This window comes from Podarcis pityusensis, assembly GCF_964106645.2.
Source record: "Podarcis pityusensis genome assembly, chromosome: 2".
NCBI classification, from domain to species: domain Eukaryota; kingdom Metazoa; phylum Chordata; class Lepidosauria; order Squamata; family Lacertidae; genus Podarcis; species Podarcis pityusensis.
The window spans coordinates 107,888,733-107,914,233 of NC_138029.1; the positions used below are offsets into that span (position 1 = coordinate 107,888,733).

At 45.6% G+C, this 25,501-nt stretch overlaps 2 protein-coding genes and 1 long non-coding RNA gene across 5 annotated transcripts in view; 2 read left to right on the forward strand and 1 right to left on the reverse strand.

The window, feature by feature from the left end:
• The window catches only part of LOC308470279, a 350,106-nt gene that overhangs the window by 300,131 nt on the left and 24,474 nt on the right, over positions 1-25,501 (forward strand). The window lies entirely within an intron of this gene.
• Positions 1,712-17,061, reverse strand: CCDC51 (coiled-coil domain containing 51). Of its 3 annotated transcripts, none has more exons than XM_080993008.1 (4): positions 16,815-17,061; positions 14,640-14,991; positions 11,431-11,595; positions 1,712-2,538 (listed from the first exon to the last, which is right to left on the reverse strand). In XM_080993008.1, the coding sequence occupies exons 2-4, from the start codon at positions 14,907-14,909 to the stop codon at positions 1,768-1,770; spliced, it is 1,206 nt and encodes a 401-aa protein (XP_080849134.1). In that variant the 5' UTR covers positions 14,910-14,991; positions 16,815-17,061; the 3' UTR covers positions 1,712-1,767. The 3 variants fall into 3 exon arrangements, with proteins under 3 accessions (XP_080849134.1, XP_080849133.1, XP_080849135.1); XM_080993007.1 differs by having other exon boundaries at positions 16,808-17,057; XM_080993009.1 differs by lacking the exon at positions 16,815-17,061 and adding an exon at positions 16,555-16,682.
• TMA7 (translation machinery associated 7 homolog) lies at positions 17,498-21,815 on the forward strand. Its single transcript, XM_080993435.1, has 4 exons — positions 17,498-17,652; positions 19,084-19,139; positions 19,495-19,582; positions 21,619-21,815. The coding sequence occupies exons 1-4, from the start codon at positions 17,637-17,639 to the stop codon at positions 21,651-21,653; spliced, it is 195 nt and encodes a 64-aa protein (XP_080849561.1). The 5' UTR covers positions 17,498-17,636; the 3' UTR covers positions 21,654-21,815.

Here is a 25,501-nt window from a genome sequence, read left to right on the forward strand (position 1 = left end):
ACCAATGTACCACTGTACAGTGGTACCTCGGGTTACAAACACCTCGGATTACAAACACTTCAGGTTGCAGACTCCACTAACCCGGAAGTAGTACCTCGGGTTAAGAACTTTACCTCATGATGAGAACAGAAATCGCATGGCGGCAGCAGGAGGCCCCATTAGCTAAAGTGGTACCTCAGGTTAAGAACGGTTTCAGGTTAAGAACGGACCTCCGGAACGAATTAAGTTCGTAACCAGAGGTACCACTGTACTCTTTTCCAAACTTAAAAATGGTAAGCGTAATGCCGGTGGTCAACAAAAGAGATTCAAAGACTCCCTCAAGGCAAATCTTTAAAAATGTAGTATAAACACAGACAACTGGGAAACACTGGCCTGCGAGCGCTCCAATTGGAGGACGGCCTTTACCAAAGGTGTCATGGGTTTTGAAGATGCTCAAACTCAGGATGAAAAGGAGAAACACGCTAAGAGGAAGGCATGCTTGGCAAACTCTCTCTCCTGCCTGGAAACCTATTTCCCCACTGTGGAAGGACGTGCGGATCAAGAATTGGCCTCTACAGTCACTTATGGAGTCACTGCTAAAACCGTGTTAATGGAAGACAATCTTACTCGGCTACGAGTGATTGCCAAAGAAGAAAAGAATGGGCCATTAAGAGAACAGTGGAAAGGGGGCTTTGTGCAAGATTGCAAATGACTCTCCGGTTTCAAAAGATGTGTGATAATAAATCCCACAGGTGCGGTTTTCTTCATCTCTTGCATTCCCATGTCAGGAAAAGGTGCACCTGGAGAATCCTGCTTGTGAAGGGACGGGAGGAAGAAACTTCTTTTTTGAAAGGTGCAGGAGCCCCCAAGGTTGTAATGCCTCCCTCAACTCAGAGAAAGAAGGACAAAGCTTGAGTTGCAGCGATGTGACCTAGAAGTAAAGCAGCAAGCTGGAGAGAGAATGAGTCAGGGCAGTGTTTGAGAACAATGTTTGATTTTTGTTTGAATCTAGGGCTGCGGCTATGGGATAATCTAGACCCTTCTGGGGTGTTAATGCTGTGAACCTCTCCATCATAGGCTCAGGCCGTCTATATGTGTGTAAATAAACCATATATCATAAAGACACCGCAGTTTCCACTGTCCCTCACTTCCAAGAGGAAACATGAACCCTGGGGAAATGCTTGCAACTGGAATCTTGCACCGCTTGGAGATTGGGGTGGTATGCAAAAATATTTTATGGCACAGCTGGCCAGCTAGGAAGCATGTGTGGGCAGGTAACAGAAGATGCCTGCAGAGAAGATTAGAAAGAAAAGAGGCATCATATACCTAGCAAAACCCAAAACATCCGACTAACCAGCTGGCACATTTCATTTTAGAAGATACCCACGTTAGAATTTCAGAAGATACTGCAAGGCAGATTCTAGGAAACTGCAAAATCTGCATCCTTGCTAATTTGTTCTTTAAAAGTACATCAAGTAAGGTTTTGCTAGCAGCCGTTAAAAAGGCTTATCCCGTTAGGATAACATAATATGGAAGCTGTTTTACCCTGCATCTGTCTCCCCACAAAAAGGAACTTGCGAACTTCATAAGCAGTCCGGAAAAGAACACAAGAAAGAGATACAGATTGTATGTTTTACCACAATACATTTGCACGCAGCTCTAGTCTGAGGTACAATTTCGGGAAATTGCCTTCAAAAACAACCACACATTATCAAGAAGAAACCGTCAAGACTGAAGGGTGAATGACTCTTTATTACGCCAACAAATTATTCTTTGCTGGGCTGCAGGCTAATTCCCCTTGAAGAGGACGTAGAGCATGGGGAATGTGATAGCAAAGACAGTACATGTGAAGGCCGTGCTGTAGATCGAGTTCCTCTTCATTTGCGCTTCCAGTCTCCTTTCCGTGTTGCACAGTTCCAGAACCACGTCTTCCGCCTCAAAGGTCTGGCTGCTCCCCTCCGTCAAAGGACCAAGCAGCGCTTTCCTCCCAGGTGTGGGCTGGGGTCCCCTTTTCACGTTCTGGACCTCGGCGGCCATTTGCCCTAAACTTTTTTCCAGGCTGCTAAGCTGCCGCTGCAAACTCTCGAGGAAGGAGCTCATCTGTTTGGAGTAGCTCAGCTGCTCCCTGATGGAAACTAAGAGAGGGTCTGTTTTCAGAGGAGTGCTTTTGGCCGGGGAATCCCCCGTCGCTTCCTGCGAGGTCACGGCCACTGCTTGTAGGATGTCCTTCAGGTTGGCAACGAGGTCACTCAGATCCCTCTGCTGGGAGTTGTAGGTGGAGGCCTGCTCCCTGATCGCTTCCTGAAGATTGATAGGTCCCTTTTGTGCCTCAAAAACTAAGGCTTTCAGCTCCTGCAGCCTAACTCTGTTGACGTACGTAGAACCCAGGACGCCAATAATGGCCCCCAGCACTGAGCCAATGATAGACCAGTTCTTGGTTTTCTCCGCTCTTGTCCGCTCTTTCTCGTGGCTTTCCCTCACGGCAGCAGAGAAGAGGGAGAAGGCTTCCCGTTCAGACTCCTCCGCAGTTTGATAGGTGCTCCGGTACCTCTTCTCTTCCTGCAAGGAAAACGCACAGGCCTTGTTAAAAGAACAGCATGTTAGATGCCACAAGCACCTCGGACGACCGGTATGCGGGGGGAAACCAGTGAAATTTATAAAATATTACTAGAAACGGAGGATCAAGAAGATCAATTTATTTTATTTCTTTAAATTTAATTTATTTAACATAATTATTACAAAATATAAGCAAAGTATTGCAAATACATACATATATATTTCAGATAAGCACACACACATATATAAAAAGAACAAATGAGAAAAAAGGAAGAAAAGAAGAAAGAAAAAGAAAAAATAAAGAGAGGAACAAGAAGGAAAGTTGGAAGAATTTCTTCCAAATTTATTCTACAAATATCTCAATAATAAAATTTCATTGATTGACTTCCATGGCTTACACTGCACTTCCTATATACATTTTAAGCAAGACTGTATCTGTTATTCCGTATTTTTCCCATACAATCTCACGCAAATATTCTAATCAATAAGTTTTCTAAATCTTTCATAAATCCGTTCTAAACACAACCAATACCTTACATTTAATCTTTGTCTAGATCAATTTAAAGAAGTGTGGGAAAAGGAGACAACAGGGCAAATAGATAGTCAAGGCTGCGGGAAAACATGGGAGAAATGTACAAAGAAAATGTTGTCTATAAGAGTAAAAGAAAATTATTATAAATTAATTTAGAGATGGTATTTAACACCGATCAGATTAAACCAAATAAGCAAGGAATATTTGGTGTTATGTTGGAGGGGATGCCAGGAAACAGGGAATTATGTTCACATGTGGTGGGGGAAAAGGAGACAACAGGGCAAATAGATAGTCAAGGCTGCGGGAAAACATGGGAGAAATGTACAAAGAAAATGTTGTCTATAAGAGTAAAAGAAAATTATTATAAATTAATTTAGAGATGGTATTTAACACCGATCAGATTAAACCAAATAAGCAAGGAATATTTGGTGTTATGTTGGAGGGGATGCCAGGAAACAGGGAATTATGTTCACATGTGGTGGGGGTGTAAATATGTACAGTGGTACCTCAGGTTACATACGCTTCAGGTTACAGACTCCACTAACCCAGAAATATTACCTTGGGTTAAGTACTTTGCTTCAGGTTGTGAACAGAAATCGTGCTCCGGCGGTGCGGCAGCAGCAGGAGGCCCCATTAGCTAAAGTGGTGCTTCAGGTTAAGAACAGTTTCAGGTTAAGTACAGACCTCCGGAACGAATTAAGTACTTAACTTGAGGTACCACTGTACAATATTTTTTTTGCAAAGGGTGTTTAAGGAAATAACAGAAATCACTGGGTTAAAGCTGACCGAAAGTCCAGAGCTAGCATTATTATCAATTTATGATGGGGTGGAAGATTTGCAGGCTATGAAGTACTCACTCACAAATTTATTGACAAATTATTATAGCTAGGAAAGAGGTGTGGGGTACAGCTGTTAATGATAAATTAACATGGCCATTAAGGTAAGACGGGGAATATGCAGGAGAAATGATTTTGAGGAGATATGGAAGGTGTTTGCAGAAGTTGTACTGTTAAAACGGAAAGGGGCCAAACCATCGCAAGAGGTGTTGAAATTTTGGAAGTTGGATAGTTACAGTGGAATGGTCTCGGTGGTGGGGTGCACGTTTTTATTCTTATTCATTTATGATTATTACTTTGTCAAAATGTATAAATAAAGGAAGACCGTATGTGGCATAATCTGCCCCAGGATGATACTGGGGTTGCCAGCTTTTCATCATTCCCTGCTTCTGTGCCTTTAACAAGAGCTTGATGTGTGCAAGAACGAACGCCACAGTGTTCTTGGTTTCATGCCAGGAACTGCTTCGCCTGTCAATTTCTCCCAGTCAAGACTGCTGTCAAAGCTGTGGCTACAGGAGGTCAACCGCATGTGCATGTACAGGAAATAGCTGGCTTAAGTCCTTTTTTTTTATCTCTGGCAGAAAAGGGGCTAGCAAGATCCTCCTCTAGTGAATACTGGGGGATTACAAGCGAATATGACATCTTTGCCATCCCAGGCAGGAGCAATATAAAATGCACCATTTGTACTCTGCCTCTTTATCCTCAAGTCCACAAGCTCTGTTTGCACAAGCATTAATATGGCTCAGCATCACCCGTTTCATTCTCGAAGGGAATGTTCTCAAGATAAGGCTAAGCTAGACTGCGCGATGTTAGCGAAAACAGGGTGAAGTGGAGAGTCATCTTCCCTTTATTTCAGTGAAGCTCCAAAATGAAGAAATAAGCAAACGGAAAAACTAAACAAGTATTCCGTTATCAAAAGAATGTGGGATTCACAATATACAAAACACTGCTCCAAAGCCCCACAAACCCACCTGACACAATCAATAAACAATCGGAGGACGACACAGGCTACGAAATTAACCCCACCCAATGGACTAGAATGTGGTCTAAACCTTCCTTTAATCCCATATCAGCAGAAAGAAAAGAAGAAGAAGAAGAGTTTGGTTTTAATATCCCGCTTTATCATTACCCGAAGGAGTCTCAAAGCGGCTAACAATCTCCTTTCCCTTCCTCCCCCACAACAAACACTCTGTGGGGTGAGTGGGGCTGAGAGACTACAGAGAAGTGTGACTAGCCGAAGGTCACCCAGCAGCTGCATGTGGAGGAGCGGAGACGCGAACCCGGTTCCCCAGATTACAAGTCTACCACTCTTAACCACTACACCACACTGGCTCTCAGAACTCACCCTGAAACTCACTTGCAGATGGTACCTAACACCACGGAAACTGGCGCTGATGCGCCCGGAAACCTCACAAAAATGCTGGAAAGGGTGCACCTCCACAGGCACATACCTCCACATGTGGTGAGAATGCCCCAAAACCCAACTCTTCTGGACAACAGTCGTACAAGAAATAAGCAAAACAACTAAATGGGGACTAGAAGTCACCCCAGAATTGGCCCTACTGAACATCTTCCAAGATAACAATGCCCATTCACGCTATAAAGAGCTCATAACCCACCTACTCTCAATATCATAGCCAGAAACTGGAGGGACCTGTCAGGAATAAACATGCGACACGGGTTTCAAGCGGTATGGGAAACTGCCTTACTAGAAAAGCTAACCAACAGATTGAAATTGACATGGGGAGAAATAGAAGAAGACGGCTTTACTCCAGTATGGCTCCCCTTTACCACATACACAGCCCAACAAGACAACAACATGAACCCAATGTTAGAATTCCTGCTCCATGATTGCAGTCATGGGATTTTTGTCTATCACATGACGGTATATGTTTTGACTCTACAGAGTGGGAAGTGACAGAGACAGGATGTTTGTGTTACTGTGTTCTGTGAAGTGGGACTATTGTACTTTGTTTTTTCTCTTTGTTGTCTGATGCTAGAGAGAGAGAGAGGGAGCCATGTTGCGGGGCTCCGTGTATGTTTATATGTAAATAAAGCAGATTAGCCAAAATAATAATTTATTATTATTTATACCCCGCCCATCTGGCTGGGTTTCCCAAAATGCTGAGTTGCTGAGGTCTGTTACCCAACTGTGCAAACTCTGCGGATCCCTGTGTGTGCCAGTGTCGGTTGGCATCAGTCGCTGTGATGTTCGGGCAGAAGAAAGCTTTTGAAACTCCCAAGCGACCAGGAGGGAGAGAATATGCCAGTCAGGCATGTGTCTCTACCAGGGTCCTACTCATGTGTAGGCCGAGCTCCTGACACCCACCAACAGCATACGATTCAATATGGCTAATTTAACCCAACAACCCCACGCACAAACAAATCCCACTGTGGCCAACCAAAGACAATCACCCTTGGCTGCCCCAGCCTCTCTCACCACAAAGGAAACACAACAAGCGAACAGAATGAGAACCTACCCAAGTGACGCAGACACAAAGACCCCATGCATACACTAAGTAAAAGAACATAAGCTTTACCACCCCACCCCTTCTCTCCCGTCCCCCCTCTTTTTCTTTCCAACCCTATACTGCATATACCACCAATGTCTCACGACAAATGTAACTGATCAGTAGAAAACACATCCTGAAGAAAGAGAAAGAGACGATGTGTGTGCTTTTGTAAATGAGGAGAATCTTTAATACAGTGGTACCTCGGGTTACATACACTTCACGTTACATACGCTTCAGGTTACAGACTCTGCTAACCCAGAAATAGTGCTTCAGGTTAAGAACTTTGCTTCAGGATGAGAACAGAAATAGTGCTCCGGCGGCGCGGCAGCAGCAGGAAGCCCCATTAGCTACAGTGGTGCTTCAGGTTAAGAACAGTTTCAGGTTAAGAACGGACCTTCCAGAACGAATTAAGTTCTTAACTAGAGGTACTACTGTAAATAAAAATAAAATAAAAAAGAATGTGGGATTAAAAACAGGAAAGTAATCCCCAGATAAATTATACTCCCTTCCCCCTTTTTTAGACCAGGGGTGTGGATATTTTTGCTGTAGAGAAGCATGTGGTGGTGGGTGGGTGGTCAGGAGACAATGGCAGTGACGTGGCAAAGGTGTTTTTTCCTCGCTCTGTCTCTTTCTGTCGTGTGCTCTCTCTCTCTCTCTCTCTCTCTCTCTCACACACACACACACACACACACACACACACACCCTTGGCTGTGATGGGAAGGCCCAGTGTCATCCCTGTATGCCTTCCTCCTCATTGCAGCCACACTTCTTCCGGCCTGCCGAACGACTGTTCCGACTTGCCATACTAGCGTACAAGGCAGCCTTGAAAATTACAAAGTTGTCCAAGTCTTTAAATAGACTGTGGCTTGTGCTGTTGATTTCGGAGAGCTTGGTCTTTAGTTCTCAAACCGGATCCCCCCTACCTGACAATAATCTCAACGATTATGGGAAAAACGAGAGAACGCGCAGACTGTCCCCAACCTGATGAAGACACGGAGGGCAAGCTCAGGCAGGGAAGGAGGAAGGGCACGGAGCTGAGAAAAATACCCTAAAACTGCTGTGTGTGACAAGTGGCTATTATGAAAGGCAGAGGTAATGGCAGGGCAGAGGAAGGACCTGCCTAGATTTGAGGGAATCCTTGTAATAGTACCTGGAAGAGCGGGGATAGGGCTCCCTCTTACTAGGTCCCAATGGTAGCTTCTTTCCATTGCCCCATAGAGTTCAAAGGGAGCCACTAACAATGAAACCTGCCCCTACCTGCACAGCCCCCACCCTGTAGTCCCATGCCTTGGTCACACATAAGAGTGACCAAGAGACAGGTCCCAGGAACCTGTTTTTCTGCTATAAATTATTACCAAACAATGGGTGCATCCACTCTCCCCCCGTTCCGAGTTTAGCCCGTTATAGCAACGACTGTTTCACAAACCAGCTTCATGTTGATACTTTCAGACCCTGTATTTGGGACTAATGCATAATGCCTGCAAAAAATAGATCTGCACAGCTGGGGTGGAACTCGCATCTGCTTGACTAGAAATGTCAACTAGACTATCGGGATCCTAGCTCTTCCCTCTTTTCTCATGACCACTCTTTTCCCCAGGGAGCATAGCACAGCCCTGGGCTTTTTAAAGAACAACCTCAACGCACAGATGGAAGCGAAGGAGAGGTTGGAACGGCTCCACCACAAACATGAACGACACAGAAGCAAGGCAGGCTGCAGTCCTGGGCGGACCACTGGTCCATGCCCTCTTGCAGTTTCCTCTGTAGTTTTCCCTGGCAACATCAGGACACGAGGGAACCATTTACCGAAACCCGTATAGCCTGGTGGCTCGCTGGCTCAGGCTATGAAAGCCACATTGCCAAGGAGGTGAATGCTGCAAACAATAAGGAGAAAAGCTGCTCTGGGGGAAAACGTTTTTCCTTTCACATTCCAGAAACACTTCTTCTGAACCAGCTTGCGGAACTCATGGCCACATGATGCGGTAATGACCAATGGGCTTACAGGCAGCTTTAACTGTGAGATCCAGTTCACGCTTATTAGAGAGGGGTTAAGTGTTAAGTGTTACTGGATATGCTTTAAAGGCCACAGGTTCACACTTGAGTATTCCCAGACAGGGCTGGAAGAGACATTTGCCCGAAATCCTGCAGGGCCACCGCTAGTCAGTGGACACAGGGCTGAGCTTAGATGGACCAAGAGTTCTGACTTGGCAGGCCATTCCTCCCTAGAAGTTAAGTCACACTGGGCGGCATTCAGAGGAGACCCACAATGGAATTCATTAACATGACTAAGTTGTTGTTGTTTAGTCGTGTCCAACTCTTCATGACCCCATGGACCAGAGCATGCCAGGCACTCCTGTCTTCCACTGCCTCCCGCAGTTTGGTCAAACTCATGCTGGTAGCTTCGAGAACACCGTCCAACCATCTCGTCCTCTGTCGTCCCCTTCTCCTTGTGCCATCCATCTTTCCCAACATCAGGGTCTTTTCCAGGGAGTCTTCTCTTCTCATGAGGTGGCCAAAGTATTGGAGCCTCAGCTTCACGATCTGTCCTTCCAGTGAGCACTCAGGGCTGATTTCCTTCAGAATGGATAGGTTTGATCTTCTTGCAGTCCATGGGACTCTTAAGAGTCTCCTCCAACACCATAATTCAAAAGCATCAATTCTTCGGCGATCAGCCTTCTTTATGGTCCAGCTCTCACTTCCATACATCACTACTGGGAAAACCATAGCTTTTACTATACGGACCTTTGTTGGCAAGGTGATGTCTCTGCTTTTTAAGATGCTGTCTAGGTTTGTCACTGCTTGATAGCTAAGTTAGGTCCGTTAATTTCAGTGGGTTTACTGTGACCAGTCTGCAAAGGGACTCAACACCTTCTGAGGATCGCAGCTTCAGAACGATGACCAATTCGTGGTGGTTAGGGTTCACCAGGATGGCCAAGCGGAATTGCCACATCTATCAGCAACACACCTCTTCACACACCAATCTCTGGGCAGACAGAGGTAAAACTGGGAGAATTCTGGTGCCTTCATGTCTTACTTGTCCCAGAAGTACCCAGCTGGACATGGCAAGAAACAGGATTCTGGTCTCAACGGAGCCCTTAGTCTGATCCAGCAGAGCTTTATTTCAGAAAGAGACATGCTGCTTATCCTCTTTCAGAAGGGAGAGATTAAATTTCCTAATCATTATTATGGCATGTGTGTATTTATAGTGAAAAGGGTTATGTAACCGAACCTGTGTAGCAAGTCCTGGCCAGCCGTCAACTATGATGTAAAGAGAGGCTCATTCTGGAATTATGCAAGCACAAAAAGAAGAAAGGGAATTTTTTAACGGTATTGCATTCTTTTCGCCTTGCTGCAGGGCACGAAGGGATGAAAAGATCTTGTTCAAACTACTCCTCTGCCTGCACATCAGCAGAGCTAAAACAAACAGACTCTGGGAAGGGAAGGAATGTCAGGCCCACTGAAAACGTTTCTTCCAAAAAAAGAAGAGTTTTGTTGTCGAAGGCTGGCAAGCTGGCAGGAAGGCAGGGCACAGGAATCAGGGGAGAGGGGGAACCCACATTTTTAGCATTTTAAGACAAGCCAATAACAAATCATTTTAAATACATCCGAAGCAGGAAACCAGCCAAGGAAACAGGCAGATCATTAGATGACAACAGGTTTGCTGGAGCTGGGATGAGGGATCCTGCCGGTGTTGCTGGACTGCAAGTCCCATCATCCTTGACCAATGGCTAGGCTGGCTGGGTCTAAAGGGAGCTAGAGTCTGCCTGGAGGACTGCAAAAAGTTTCTGCAGAGCTGAATTAAAAGAGAAGCATGCTTTGGCCCCAACCACTGGCCAAGGAAATAAGGGCCACAGAGTGTTGCATCCTCGGCCTCCCATGAAAAAACAACACAGCAAGGGGAAGACCACTGTGGCGCCATCCGCTGGCCAAGCAAGGAGCAGCTGAAGGGAACTTGCTTCCCTACTTCAACACTGGTCCTGGGACTACAAAACGGAAGGGAAGTTTACTGTTGTCTCATCCATGCCCCAGTGGCGCTCTTGGTCAGTGCATCTGGCTGTTAACCAGAAGGTTGGTGGTTCAAGGCCACCCAGGGACAGCTGTGGGCAGGATTTGTGCATTGCAGGGGTTCGGATTAGATCAGTGGTTCCCAATTAGGGGTCCGGGGAACACACCCAGGGGTCCACAGCACCATCTCTTGCTGGGGGACTCACTTGCCTTGTTAATTGTACCACCTCAGATTACAAGTAAGGAATAGCGATAGGCCTATAGGTTTATAAATCACTGAATGTGTTAATACAAATGGATGCCGTTAATACCGCAGTTGTTATATAAGGGATTGTTATTTTGACTGGAGTGCAATTGAGATGAATAAGATTTTGGAATGCAGAAATAAAGGACTGTATTTTTCCATGTATAACAGGCCCCGTGTATAAGACAACTCCTATTTTGGGGTACTCAAAATTAAGAAAATGGGGGGAAGATTGCCCAGAGTAGTTAAGCTCTTTTTGGGGGGAGCACCGCATGACCGACGGTGCCAGTCCTTTTGAATGTGGTTATAAGGAATCCTTTTGAATGTGGTGATCTATCTGCAGAAAAGCGGAATGCCCAGTGTTCAACTGAAACATGCTTCCTTGCAAATGAACAGAGAAAAAGAAAATAACGCCACCGGAACCTATTTCTAAAATCCTATTGTTAGATTCCTGCCATTCTGCATGAAGAGCTTTAATATGCCTGTGGTGGTTTGCTGATCACCGAAACTCTTGACAGGCCTTTCAAAAAACAGTACCATCAGAAAATGGTTTTGGCCCCTTATTGGAAAAAAAACAAAAAAGAAGTTCAACAACCATCAGCATCGTTGCACCTGCTGTTTTAGCAACCTTTAGTGCTTTTACATTTTTAAGTTGCGTTGAGGCGGTTCCAAAAGGAAGGGCAAAAAGTACCTTCGATAAATAAATGAAAGCGAGCAAGCGGAAACCCAACCCTTACACTCCGCTCCCAGACTCTGAAACACTCTTACCTGCAGTAATTTGTGCTCCAGAGTCGCCAGTTCCAGATACTGAATGTCGTCACGCGAGACTCTGTCTAAACGGTCCCGGATTTCCTTCAGTTTGAGCTGCTGGGCCTCCCAGGTTTCCCGAGATTCTCGTACAATCCCACGAGCGACCATGAACCTTTTTTCAGCCTAGAATAGGATGGGTGGGCAAGGGAAAGATGAACTTGCCATCTACAAGTTTGGCAGCCTAACTCACTGAAGCTGGAGCGCTTGTATTAAACAATTGTTATCCACTCTGGGCCAGAGTAAAAGACAGAAAGGAGGGGAGTCGATAGGTAAAAGAAGGACATGCTTTCTTATTTAATTAAAACGTGTTTATTTGAAGCAGCCTTTCTCAACCTGTGGGTCCCCAAATGTTGTTGAACTACAACTCCCATCACCCCTAGCTAGCAAGGCCAGAGCGCAGGGATGATGGGAGTTGTAGTCCAACAACATCTGGGGACCCACAGGTTAAGAACCACTGATTTAAAGTCTCCAAGGTCTCTGATGAAACACAATTTTTTTCTGGCCAGTAGTTTGTTTGTTTTTTTAACTTTATACACTCATACAATGAACTGCCTCATTCCAGCCAAATCTGATTACTCAATTTATTTCGCCCTTTTCCTCCTCCTTGTGCCCTTTGGACTTTTTCATTTCTTTTTTTTTTTTTTTTTTTGCTGTCCAACTAGGATTAGTTGTTGGTACCTTTATAGTAGTCTTTTTCAAATTGATTTTATATTTTATGTTTTGTACAGCTCCCCGCCTCCGGGTTTATCTTCTTGTCCTGATGCCCTTTTTGTATGTACTGCTATAAAATTTATTTATTTAAAACATTATTAGGAATTATAGGTACCGACATCCCAAAAGATCAGAAAAGACTTGTTATGTATGGGAAAACAGCTGCTCGGGTGATATTAGCCAGCGTGGATAAAAATAAATGATTTTTAAAAATAAAAATTAAAATACTGGATTTTTTAAAATTTAAATCAGATTTTTTTTATTTAAATCAGATTTTTAAAATAAAATGCTTTTAGAGGAAAAATCTTTGTAAAGATAGTTTTCTGTCTGTGACATTATAGTCCAACGGCTATTCATCAGGAAATAAGGATTTGTTTAAAGTTTTTCATGTGTGCTAAAACCCAGTCTAAGTTTTTTTAAAAAAATTATTTAACCACATCGGTTAACAAACATGGATACATATGCTATAATGTTATTGTTTTAGTTAAATACATTGCTTAAATTGTTATTAAGGAAATGATTATTTTTCTCCTTCCAATAAAGTACAGCAGAAAAGTTGTCCAAATATAAACATAATTATTTCATAATTATCTGCTTATGTATTTCCGATAGTATAACCAAATCAGTCCTTTTTGATGTAACTGTAAAAAACTACTCTGAAAATTTATTATTCCAAAAATGAAACCTTCCTCTGGTTGTAAATATTAAGAGGATACCAGCAAGGTTGAACCTTTCTGTAAAAAAATGATTTAAATCAAGCCTTACTGACTAGTGATTTAAATCAAGTCTTACTGACTAGTGATTTAAATCGAGATTTAAATTGATTTGATTGAAATCAAATCCACCCTGCTATATTAGCCCAGAGATGGAAATAAGACAAAGTCCCTACCAGGAAGGAATGGCAAACTAAGCTGATGGACTCTGCCAAAATGGCAAATGCAAAGCTGATTGGAAAACTCAGGAACCATGAGGACAAAAACTTTTTAAAAGAATGGGAAAATTTATAATCTATTTAGGAGACCACTGCAAGCAAATGGAAACATTAGCAGGATTTTAATCCCACTTGTAATGTAACAAATACCATGGATAAAATGGATTGATACAAAATATAGATTGTGGAATAATATGCAGTTCTTAACGTTGATAATAAAACCCACGGAGGGGGTGGGGCGAAGTTGTGAGATTCAGAGTAATCTCTATATATGAATAAGTATTTGGCGTGTTATAATTCTACATTTGTAAAATCAATAAAAAATAATTTCCAAAAATCCCCCACAAAAAAACATTATCTTCTCACCTTTCCTCAGAAAGTCTGCTAACAATCCATCAGATCAATTAAAGGTAAAGGTACCCCTGCCCGTACGGGCCAGTCGTGACCGACTCTGGGGTTGCGCGCCCATCTCACTTAAGAGGCCGGGGGGCAGTGCTGTCCGGAGACACTTCTGGGTCACGTGGCCAGAGTGACTAAGCTGCTCTGGCGAGCCGGCACCAGCGCAGCACACGGAAACGCCGTTTACCTTCCCGCTATAAAGCGGTACCTATTTATCTACTTGCACTTGGGGGTGCTTTCGAACTGCTAGGTGGGCAGGAGCTGGGACCGAAAGACGGGAGCTCACCCCACCGCAGGGATTCGAACCGCCGACCATGCGATCGGCAAGTCCTAGGCACTGAGGTTTTACCCACAGCGCCACCCACGTCCCACTATCAGATCAATTAACCCTAGACAAATTAAGAGCAGTAGGCTTAAACAGCAATAAAAAGAGGTACTCACTAAATACTTTAAGTCAACTAACAACAATGAAAGAAATCAGGGATGGGGAAACCTCTCAGGTATTACTGGACTACAACTCCCATCATTCTTAAGCACTGGTCATGCTGGCTGGAGTCAGTGGAAGCTGTAGTCTGACAATATTTGCAAGGACTATGGGTTCCCCATTCCTGAATCAAAACAACAGAAGAGGAGTAAAAATGTAGTTTATAAAAAGCTAGGGGGAAAAACAAGAGCACAGGGTTAACACTGGAATCAAAATGCACCCAATATAACAGGCATAGGCAAACCCGGCCCTCCAGACGTTTTGGGACTACAACTCCCATCATCCCTAGCTAGCAGGACCAGTGGTCAGGAATGATGGGAGTTGTAGTCCCAAAACACCTGGAGGGCCGAGTTTGCCTATGCCTGCAATAAAACAACTGAAATAGCTTCCAGAAGTATTTAAAAACTTAACCAGAAGCTTAAAAAAGGAAGGCAAAAGGCCATTAAGCATGTAGCGAGATGACTATTCTAGAAAAGGAATGCAAAAGCAGGGTAGACGGGTACTGAGAGGGGCCTCTCCTTAGTCCCAGCCAGATGTATTTCAGAGAACCTGCTAAATCTAAATAAGCAGGCAAGTCTGTACAGCAGAAAGCAGACCTTCAGATACATTTTATCCAATATGTACCAATGATGTTGTCATTACCTCCGTCACGTTTCCCTGGGCCTCTCGGACTTCATTAAGTCCGACAAATTCCTCATACTTGTCCCACCAGCTCTGGGAGGTTGCAGAGATTCTCTGAATGGCGTTTCTTCCCAAAACTTTCCCAGCTTCTGATAAGCGATAAAGAACATTTGTAGCCACTTCCACAGCTGTGTTGGCTTCAGGCCTCTTGGAAGCTGGAGAGCAGTAGGCTCTCACTATATGTAGGCGCATTTTGTGATTCCTCAGAGCTATCAAATTGTGATGTTGCATGTTGTTGGCTCATGGGTCACAACAGACACCATATGACACGTCATCAAAACTGACCGTAGATTCCAGTCATGGTGGAAAATATCTGCAAGGATACAGGTGCAAAGAAGAAGGAGAAAAACAATCACTCAGAGCCATAAACAAACCTCTTAAAACTGTGTCCCTTCGATGCAGAATGGGCATTTAGGTAAGTATTTAAATTGACTTTGCAATATTTAATTGTCACTTTCACTTCCAGGATCAGCAAATGCTTTCCTTGAACACAGAGAATTACAGTGGTACCTCGGGTTACATATGCTTCAGGTTATACACACTTCAGGTTACAGACTCTGCTAACCCAGAAATAGTACCTCGGGTTAAGAACTTTGCTTCAGGATGAGAACAGAAATCGCACAGCGGCAGTGGGAGGCCTCATTAGCTAAAGTGGTACCTCAGGTTAAGAAGAGTTTCAGGTTAAGAACGGACCTCCAGAATGAATTGAGTTCTTCACCCGACATACCACTGTACATGGATCCACAGCATGTTTTGAAGGTACCAAAGCAAAAACAGTCTTGCATCATAATTTTTTATTTTGCAATTGTCCAAATGATCACCTAAACAAGGGATGGGGAACCTGCTGTTTTCCAGATGTTTACTGGACTCCCAACACATATCAGTCCCAGCCATCCTGGCCAATCCGATCAGGAATGACCAGATTGTAGTCCAGCAACAGCTGGAGGGTACTAGGTTCCCCATCCCTGCCCTAAATATTTAAACTTCAATTCCTGGTTAATAATGCCAAATAATGCTGAATAAATTGGACGGGGTACAGTTTAGAGGGTTTTGTTGCTGGTAGTGATATTAATTTTTTGTATCTTTATTTTAGATCTTATTTATATGTTCAGTTTGGTTGTGGGGGTTCATGAAACTGCTCTGATAAGGTATGGGCAACCGTGTGGCCCTCAGGGCAGCGGTTTAAAGGAGCTGCTCGCACTTTTGGACAAAGAGGTGTTCCCATCCCCTGCCTGTGAAGGCGGAGGGAGCCCTGCAAACTGAGTCCGTGGCAGGAACAAGCTGCCTTGTCTATGACACCTCGTGGTCCAGGGACGAGGCAGCTTGTTCCTCCCTTTCAACGTTGCGATGTATCACCAGATTGCGACGCTGAAAACCTGACATGGCCCTGCCCTACTGGCAAATCCTGCAGCCAAGCTGTTGCGCAACATATTGCCCTGCTTTCCTTTGGACCACATCAGTAGGGCCAAGTGGTCTTGTCGTCTGGGCAGCTCAGGACCGCCAGACACACTGCCCAGGCTTGTACCCCGGGGAAGTCACTTTGGTGCTGCTAAGTCAGCGGTTTGACTTCACCCTGGAGGTGCACTCCATTGTCAACAACAACAACTGCTGTAAGCCACATTGGAAACCTGAAATTTAATCAAAACAAAACAAATTAAATTAAATAATTAAAAAATTCCTTCCAGTAGCTCCTTAGAGACCAGGTAACTTAGTTATTGGTATGAGCTTTCGTGTGCATGCACACTTCTTCAGATACACTCATGAGCACACGAATGCGCATACCAATAACTTAGTTGGTCTCTAAGGTGCTACTGGAAGGATTTATTTTATTTATTTTATTTTGTTTCAACTACAGCAGACCAACATGGCTACCTACCTGTAACTGAAATTTAATGAAAGCATTTTCTAAAGTGGCCGTCCCTGTTCCCACTTTTGAGGGGACCTTTGGATGCTGGTCGGATTCCCAGCCCACTCGGCACCCCCAGCAGTTCAGTGCTCTGCTCCTGCCCCGCCTTTTCCTTGGGGGCGCTGCTCCCCTCCTCTCCCCCTCCCTCCATTCTCGCCCCACTTTTGCTGTATGGCAACAGCAGCAGCGCAGGATTTTCCTCCCGCTCCCCCACCCCGCGCACCTCTCACTCTCTCTCTTTCTTTCCCTCTTCTTCTTCCAACTCCAGCTCACAGTCTACCATAGGACTTGCAAATGCCGGGCAAACAGAAGCTAGAACACCATGATAAAGTCCGGGCGGATGTAATGTATGGGGGTCGCTGGAAATAGACGTAGAAGATCCGCGTCTGTAGAGATAGGAAAAAGATAGAGTGACACGCATCCCCCCCCCAAGGATGGATAATCGGAAGTCGTCATAGACCGTGATTCGCTAAAAGGACGCAGAGCAGTGCCACTCTACCCCCTTGATATCTCTATGGTGAGAGATAAAGGTATGGAAAGCAAGCGACTGGATCGTGTGGGAGGCCGAAACCTTCTAGAGGTGTTCTCTGTGGGGAATTCCATCTTTCAAACTGAACCAGTTATTCACGCTCAACTCTCCGAACGGACCGTATGATTTTTTTTTTTAGGCGTCGCTCTACGCTTTCCCCTTCTATCTCTATGGTCTCTCGCTAGAGCCTTCTAGACGTCTCTCTAGACCTTTCCCCGTCTATCTCTATGGTCTCGCTAGCATTCGCTCTAGCCCTTTACCCGTCTATCTCTATGGCCTCTCGCTATATCCTTCTTAAACGTCGCTCTAGCCCTTTCCCCGTCTATCTCCATAGTCTCTCTAGCCCTATCTGCCTCTATGGCAGAAGTGGTGTTTCCGGGCCGGGCGGAAGTGATTCCCTGCGTCATACCTGCGACTGCTTGGTGCGGCTCCTTTTCCTTTCCTCCCCGGCGTCAGGGCCTTCGGGTGTCGGAGCGAGCGGAGGGTCGGGGAGCAGCGAGCCAGCAAGCGAGGAGGCAGCATCATGTCGGGACGCGACGGTAATGAATCTCGGTGAAGGGGCAGTGATGGCGGGAAGGCTGCGGGCGGCCGTTGGCAGGGATTTGCTGGTGGGAAGGCAGTGGGTTGTGGGGCTAAGCGGGGAAAAGGTCTCGCTGGGAGGGACCGCGGCTTCGGGTCCCACTGCCAGCTGCGCGCCTTCTTCAACAACCCGGCCTTAAATAACAGCAGCCACATCTCCTGGGAGCAGAGGGACCCACACGGCAAGGGGATGGTGTTGGGGTCTGCTAATCGGGCCCAAGCTGCCTTGGTCACTGAAAAGCCAATAAATGCCATAGACAGAGGAGATTTCCCACCATCACTCGTTTATTCAGCAGCGTAAAACAGAGCGGAAGGTCCGTATAGTTAAATCCATGGTTTTTCCCAGTGGTGATGTATGGAAGTGAGAGCTGGACCATAAAGAAGGCTGATCACCGAAGAATGGATGCTTTTGAATTAAGGTGCTGGAGGAGACTCTTGAGAGTCCCATGAACTGCAAGAAGATCAAACCTATCCATTCTGAAGGAAATCAGGCCTGAGTGCTCACTGGAAGGACAGATCGTGAAGCTGAGGCTCCAATACTTTGGCTGTCTCATGAGAAGAGAATCATAGAATCATAGAGTTGGAAGAGACCACAAGGGCCATCGAGTCCAACCCCCTGCCAAGCAGGAAACAGGAGAAGACTCCCTGGAAAAGACCCTGATGTTGGGAAAGATGGAGGGCACGAGGAGAAGGGGACGGCAGAGGATGAGATGGTTGGACAGTGTTCTCAAAGCTACCAGCATGAGTTTGACCAAACTGCAGGAGGCAGTGGAAGACAGGAGTGCCTGGCGTGCTCTGGTCCATGGAGTCACGAAGAGTCGGACACGACTAAGCGACTAAACAACAACAACAAAACAGATCGGGGAAGCCACACTCACCAGTGTGATTGTGAAGCCGCCCCAAACAGCCTTTGTTCATACTTTTTATAGGCATGCCCCTCCCTTTTCCCCTTTCGAGGTTCCTTGCACTGATCGAAACAGGACACCCTGCCTGGAGAGCTTGAAGGGGAGAGTTGCCCGGCAGAGGGAGATTTTCCTGAAAATCACCTAGCAACGTTATCAGGTCTTGACATATTTGTGGTTCACCCTCCTAAATTCTAAAGCAGGCAGTTTTTTACAGAAGCAAAATGGCATCAGTTAGGCTAACCAACAAAACAGGACAAGAACAGGCCTCTGGCTTTTCCTGAGACCCCACAATGGCACCTGCAATATCCAAAATCCTAATATGAAAACCCCAGGGCCCCTCTCGCCTCAAGCAAAGAACAGTGGGAGCATGGCATAGGTTATGAAACGGGTTGATTTCTTAAGATGCCACAAGACTCTCTCCTAATTGCCTGCCATTGCCCCGGAGTCTGTCTCTTATCACCTCTCTCTCTCTCCCTTCTCCCGCAGGTGGCAAGAAGAAACCTTTGAAACAGCCCAAGAAGCAAGCAAAGGAAATGGATGAGGTGAGAAACGTGTAAGGGGGTGTAGAGTGAAGGAAGGGTGGTGGTACTGTGGAGAAACTGATTTAGGAATACGGGGAGAGGAGATGGTTGGTGAGGCAGCATCTTACTATGAGTATTGTGGGCTCCACATAACTGCTCTTCCAATCCCTAATAGCGTTATCCGTGGTCACTCCAGAATGAGCCGGTTAGACTACTGTGTGTTTTGTGCCGACAGCTGCTTTTTGAAAGGAGTGCCCTTCTCCCCTTTCGGAAGGAAAGAAGTCAGAGTTCATTTTGACATCGTTCGGTTGTCATTGTGGATTTATAATTCCGGTTCGTTGCTTTTTCACGCTGTTACTTACAAATGTCCCAACAGGAAGACAAAGCGTTCAAGCAAAAACAGAAGGAAGAGCAGAAGAAACTTGAAGAGTTGAAGGCAAAAGCAGCTGGCAAGGGCCCACTTAGTAAGTGGCTTTCTCTAAAACTGTATGCAAATGAAGAATTACCTTGAGTGATCTGACTGCTGGGCAGACATAGACGCTGGGAGGAGCTCAAGGTTAGGGAAATAGGGCTAATGTGCCAAGCCTAACAGATCTAACATGGTAGGTTGTTCACTGCTTTTATAAACTTGTGCTTACACTTGCCTGTTTCCTATTTAATTTTATTCTCTTCCGTGCCCTCCTCCCCAAAATGCCTGAAGGCGCCGTTGATAGTAAATAGCAAAACATGTAGCTTTCCTCATAACTCGAGTCTTGGGTATCTCAATTAACAACAGGTCTCATCCAATGCTAGTCCTACTTAGAGTAGAACCATTGAAATTAATGCACACAACTAATTCAAATCCATTAGTTTCAATAGGTCTGTGCTGACTAGGATTAGCATTGGATTCAGTCAGGATTAGACAAATTCATGGAGGTAAATGGTTGCTAGCAATGTTGGTTATACTTTGTCTCCACGACCAGAGGCAGGAATGCTTCTGAATACGACTTGCGGGAAACTGCAGGCTGGGAGAGTGCTGTTGAGCTCAGGCCCTGCTTTTAGGGCTTCGAGAGGCAACTGGTTGGCTACTGTGAAGACAGAATGCTGTGCTGGATAGACCATTGGCCTCATCCAGCAGGCTGCTCTCATGTTCTTAATGCACTTTTTGTGGCAGTGTTCAAACACAAGGACAAGACCACGTGCATATACAGTATGTCTCGCTGCCATTCACCACCTTGTGCCTTACAGTTTGCATCATGCTGACGCTGAATAAAGGTGTGGATTTATCGTAGCCCTGGTGGAACCTAGCTGCTGCTCCCACCCCCACCATAGAATACCTTTCCCTTCGCAATAACTATGCTATTAGCCATCGCTGTCGTGTAATTTAAACACAGGGTTAAAGACAGTTTAAAATAAACTGCAGATGCTGGAGCATTAATTGAAGCACACTCGGTGACCCATCCCAGCAGATGGAGGCAGGCCACTGAACTGTCCAGAGAGACATCAAGGGCTGCCCAATATACTGTGTGTTGGGGTAGTCTATTATTATTAACATTACAGTGGTGCCTCGCAAGACGAAATTGATTCGTTCCGCGAGTTTTGTCGTCTAGCGATTGTTTTCGTCTTGCGAAGCACGGTGTTGGGAAAGTTTTGGAAAAGCTTCAAAAATCACCAAAGTCTTTAAAAACCTCAAAAAAGGCTACCACACCGCGTTCTATGAGTTGCTCCTCGAAGTCAAGTCGCAACTGTATTAACGGTGTTAAGAAAAAGGAAACAAACTTGCAAGACGTTTCCGTCTTGCGAAGCAAGCCCGTAGGGAAAATCGTCTTGCAAAGCAGCTCAAACAACAAAAAACCCTTTCGTCTAGCGAGTTTTTTGTCTTGCGAGGTACCACTGTATTGCTATTTGGTGAATTTATATACTGCCCTATACCTGGAGGTCTCAGGGCGGTTCGCAGAACAAAATATAAAACCACAAAATATATTATCAAAATAAAAACAACAACTCAATTCCCCCCCCCCCCCCCAAAAAAAATCCACATTTTAAAAGGGCACAGAATGTCAATCAAATCAACCAACGGCCTGGTTAAAAAGGGAACTTCCCTGGGGAGAGCATTCCACAGATGGGGAGCCACTGCAGAGAAGGTCTCTTCTTGTGTTGCAACCCTCTGGGCCTCTTGAGGTCTTGCCTTCTGGTTCCAAGTCATGAAGAGTAGTTGGCAAGTCCTGGTTAGGTAGATAGCGCTTCAGTTAAATGTAAATGAGACAAGTGCCTTGCAGAGCTCCTAGAATATTTTCTGGGAGTTCTTGCATACTGGACAGCTACCTGATTTTTCAGAGTTTAGACTGCCTTGTGACAGTTTATTTCTATGTATATGCATTGGATGAGGAGAAAAGCAATTTATCCAATGTGGTCCTTAGTAAGTCCAGGATGAGAGATGGACTTCTGGATTTTGCATCTAGTACCACATGTTAACTCTCTTTCTTTCCTAAGCCTGATAGTAATGTATTTCCTTTTGCAGCTGGAGGTGGGATTAAGAAATCTGGTAAAAAGTAGCAGATTTGATGCGACTTCGTGGCAACAAAAGCATTCACTCTCCCTGGATGCTTGGCACTAGGATGGATTTCCAGGCTGATGTTGTGGGAAACATTAATTTGAGCACCTTTGTACATTTCGTTCAAACAAAATAAATGGCGCTTTTTTTTTTTTTTTGGTTAATGTCCGCTGAGTTTCTTTACTTGTGTCCTTTGGTTCCTGTGGTGGGTGATCAGGAGATAAGGCAGAAGTCCTCCAGATATAAATGGACTACGGCTCTCATCATTCTGCTTCAGAGACCGTGCAGGGTATTTATATTGAGCAGCAGAATAAAGAGATATCTAATGAAGGGGCATGCAAAACAGAAAAAGAGAGGATCTATTAAGGTCCTTAACTGTTTGTTAGAAGGGAGTGAGCTTGCACAAGTCTGGTTGGCTTCTCTGATAACATAAGAACATAGGAAGTTGTGTTATACTCATTGAGACCATTGGCCCATCTACAGTGGTGCCTCGCAAGACGAAATCAATTCGTTCCGCGAGTTTTGTCGTCTTGCGATTTTTTTCGTCTTGCGAAGCACGGTGTCGGGAAAGTTTTGGAAAAGCTTCAAAAATCACCAAAGTCTTTAAAAACCTCAAAAAAGGCTACCACACCGCGTTCTATGAGTTGCTCCTCGAAGTCAAGTCGCAACTGTATTAACGGTGTTAAGAAAAAGGAAACAAACTTGCAAGACGTTTCCGTCTTGCGAAGCAAGCCCATAGGGAAAATCGTCTTGCGAAGCAGCTCAAAAAACAAAAAACCCTTTCGTCTAGCGAGTTTTACGTCTTGCGAGGCATTCGTCTTGCGAGGTACCACTGTACTTCATTACTGTTGACCCTGACTGACGCTGAGCTACGGCCCTTCATATCAAGAGAAGCCGCAGCTCTCTAAAGTCTCTGTGAAGATGACCAAGCGCAGGAGAACCAAAGCTGCAGGCTGCCTGAAAAAGAAAAACTTGGTGACACCGTGGATGTCTTCATCCAGTGAATTTCAGAGAGAAGGCTCTGTCATGGATCAGTGCAAACTGGGCAGGACCACCAACAGGGCCTCCCCCTACCATTTAGAGCAGGCATGGCCAAACTTGGCCCTCTAGCTGTTTTGGGGTTACAGTTCCCATCATACCTGACCACTGGTCCTGTTAGCCAGGGATGGTGGGAGTTGTAGTCCCAAAACAGCTGGAGGGCCAAGTTTGGCCATCACTGATATCGAGGGTCTGAGATGGTTGATATTAGAGGAGACACTGTTTCAGGTCCTCTTCTTCAGCGATCACTCGCAACCGAGGTAAGATTGTCTTCCATGAACACAGTGAGTCCGTAAGTGACTGTGGAGGCCAATTCTGGATCCACATATCCTTCCACACAGGGGATGTAGGATTCCAGGTAGGAGTTGATCATGGTGAGGGTTTGCCAAGCGTGCCTTCCTCTTCGCACGTTTCTCCGCTTACTGTTTCAAGTACTTTAGTCCAAAACCCTTTAGAGTTTTCTCCACTATTACTAGCACCTTGAATTGGGCCTCATAGCTCACTGACCCCATAATTCTGATGGATTCCCTCCACCCCAGCCTGTAGGTCGTATTGCGTTGGTCCCAGCAAATCCCTTCAGGCTGTGAGAGGGCATAACCATCCCAGATCTGTTCAGTGAGACCCCACTCCCCGCTGCATGCCTGTTGTTTGACCTCTGCGTCTTTCCCATCAATGGAGAAGACTACATCAGAGTGGTACAGACGGTGCTAATTTTCCTAGGGAAATGTCTGCAAGTGGTCTTGATGCTTCCGGCCTGCCCAGAAATCCATGCAAACCTCCATAGGGGAGGGCTCAGCCAGGCTAGATGCTCTTTGCCCTTCATCCTACTGTATCTGTACTTTTTATGATGGATGTGCCGTGTTTTAGAAAAACAGGACATACAGCAATCCTACCAGCATGGGCGTAGCCAGTGGCATAGCTACCTGCTCCGGCACCCAGAGCAGCGATCCGCCCACGGGGGCAGGGTGATCCATGCGGGGGGGGCGCCATGGCGATCCACCCAGGGGGCACCACGGCAAGCCACCCACGGAGTCCGCCTAGCGGACGCAAGCCCCATGCTGCCATCCCAGGAGAGACACGTGGCTTGGACACACTGCAGGCCAGCCCCCACGGTAAGTGACGCCCCCCGCAGTGTGCCATTTTGTCACCCCCGCAGGGATGACACCCGAGGCGAGCCGCACCACCTCCCTTCCTACGCCTCTCGGCGTAGCCAGGATTTTTATTAGGGGGCAGGCTTTATGGGGGGGGAGCAGAACCTCAAAATTTGTATTGATTTTGATTGATTGGCTACGCCCATGCCTAACCAAAGCATCACCCACAAGCTAGAGGGAAGCGCAAGTTCCAGGCTCAGGGAGAAGGAGGGGCGGGACTGTGGGTTCGAGGGGGAGGACCAGCAGCGTTGGAGCACGAGAACGGCACAAGTTGGGGGGCGCTGGGCAGGTTCCTCCATTCACACACCCACCCCCCCGGTCAATGCATCTCTGCACTGTGTGGGCCAAAAGAACAGACATACTGTAACAACCAAAAGACTATAGGGGGAGGACTCTGCAGGGGGTTGGACTATGACTCGGGGGGTCCCTTCCAATCTATCATACTTCGATTCTGATCTTTATTTTTCCAAGGGGGAGACAGTCAGTTTCTTTCTAGATGAAGTTCGTCAAGAATAGTACAGTGATACCTAAGGTTAAGAACTTACCGTATTTTTTGCTCTATAAGACTCACCTTTTCCCTCCTAAAAAGTAAGGGGAAATGTGTGTGCGTCTTATGGAGCGAATGCAGGCTGCGCAGCTATCCTAGAAGCCAGAACAGCAAGAGGGATTGCCGCTTTCACTGCGTAGCGATCCCTCTTGCTGTTCTGGCTTCTGAGATTCAGAATATTTTTTTTCTTGTTTTCCTCCTCCAAAAACTAGGTGCGTCTTGTGGTCTGGTGCGTCTTATAGAGCGAAAAATACGGTAATTTGTTCTGGAGGTCCGCTCTTAACCTGAAACAGTTCTTAACCTGAGGTACCACTTTAGCTAATGAGGCCTCCCACTGCCGCTGCGCGATTTCTGTTCTCATCCTGAGGTAAAGTTCTTAACCTGAGGCACTATTTCTGGGTTAGCGGAGTCTGTAACCTGAAGCATCTGTAACCCGAGGTACCACTGTAACATTAAACCTCAAGATAACATTCATTCATTTGTGGCCTCGTTATTTGCCTCCTTTTTTCTGTTTTTCCTTGCTCTCCCAGTACTGGGTAAAATTTGTGTGCGACTGATTTGTATGCTGCGTTTTCAGTTGGGTGAGCAGAGGCAGGAGTGCTCTCATATGTGCTCTTCTTGCTAAAAACACACAGTCCAAATTGAGCCAGAGATGGCTGCAGTGGGTGGATGAGGTTATATTTGGAGCAATGCAAGTCCCTTTTGCCCTTCCGCCTGCCTTTAAGAGGGGATTAGATTCTATTGATGCCACCTTATTTCACTTTAGCTCAGCATTTTAAGAGAAGCCTTCAGAAGAGGTGAAGGAAAAACTTTGGAAATCTGGTTATTCCAAATTCTTCTACTTTTTGTTTTTACTGTCCCCCCACCAGCAACCCGCTGCTTCAAAGGCTGCAAAGTTTCTCAGCTACGTTTTTTGCGATCTGACTTTTGTTTTGTAAAGTACTGTTTTGTTTTCCAGAATAGGGTTGAATTCTCAGGCACAAGCGTTTGAAAGCGGGGATTTCAAAACATTTATGTTTTCGGTTCTGATACCCACATTTACTACTATAAATTAGTAGAAATTTAGAAAACATCTGAAGGCAGCCCTGTTCAGGGAAGTTTTTAATGTGTGACA

What these genes read in the sequence shown, in the direction of transcription:
- CCDC51 (XM_080993008.1), bottom strand. Translation starts at nt 14,909, where the DNA reads ATGCAACATCACAATTTGATAGCTCTGAGGAATCACAAAATGCGCCTA. An exon ending in CCCAGGGAAACGTGACGGAG is followed by an intron (nt 11,596 to 14,639) that starts GTAATGACAACA and finishes ATCCTATTCTAG; the next exon opens with GCTGAAAAAAGGTTCATGGT. An exon ending in TGGAGCACAAATTACTGCAG is followed by an intron (nt 2,539 to 11,430) that starts GTAAGAGTGTTT and finishes TTTTCCTTGCAG; the next exon opens with GAAGAGAAGAGGTACCGGAG.
- TMA7 (XM_080993435.1), top strand. An exon ending in AAGCAAAGGAAATGGATGAG is followed by an intron (nt 19,140 to 19,494) that starts GTGAGAAACGTG and finishes ATGTCCCAACAG; the next exon opens with GAAGACAAAGCGTTCAAGCA. An exon ending in AGCTGGCAAGGGCCCACTTA is followed by an intron (nt 19,583 to 21,618) that starts GTAAGTGGCTTT and finishes TTCCTTTTGCAG; the next exon opens with CTGGAGGTGGGATTAAGAAA.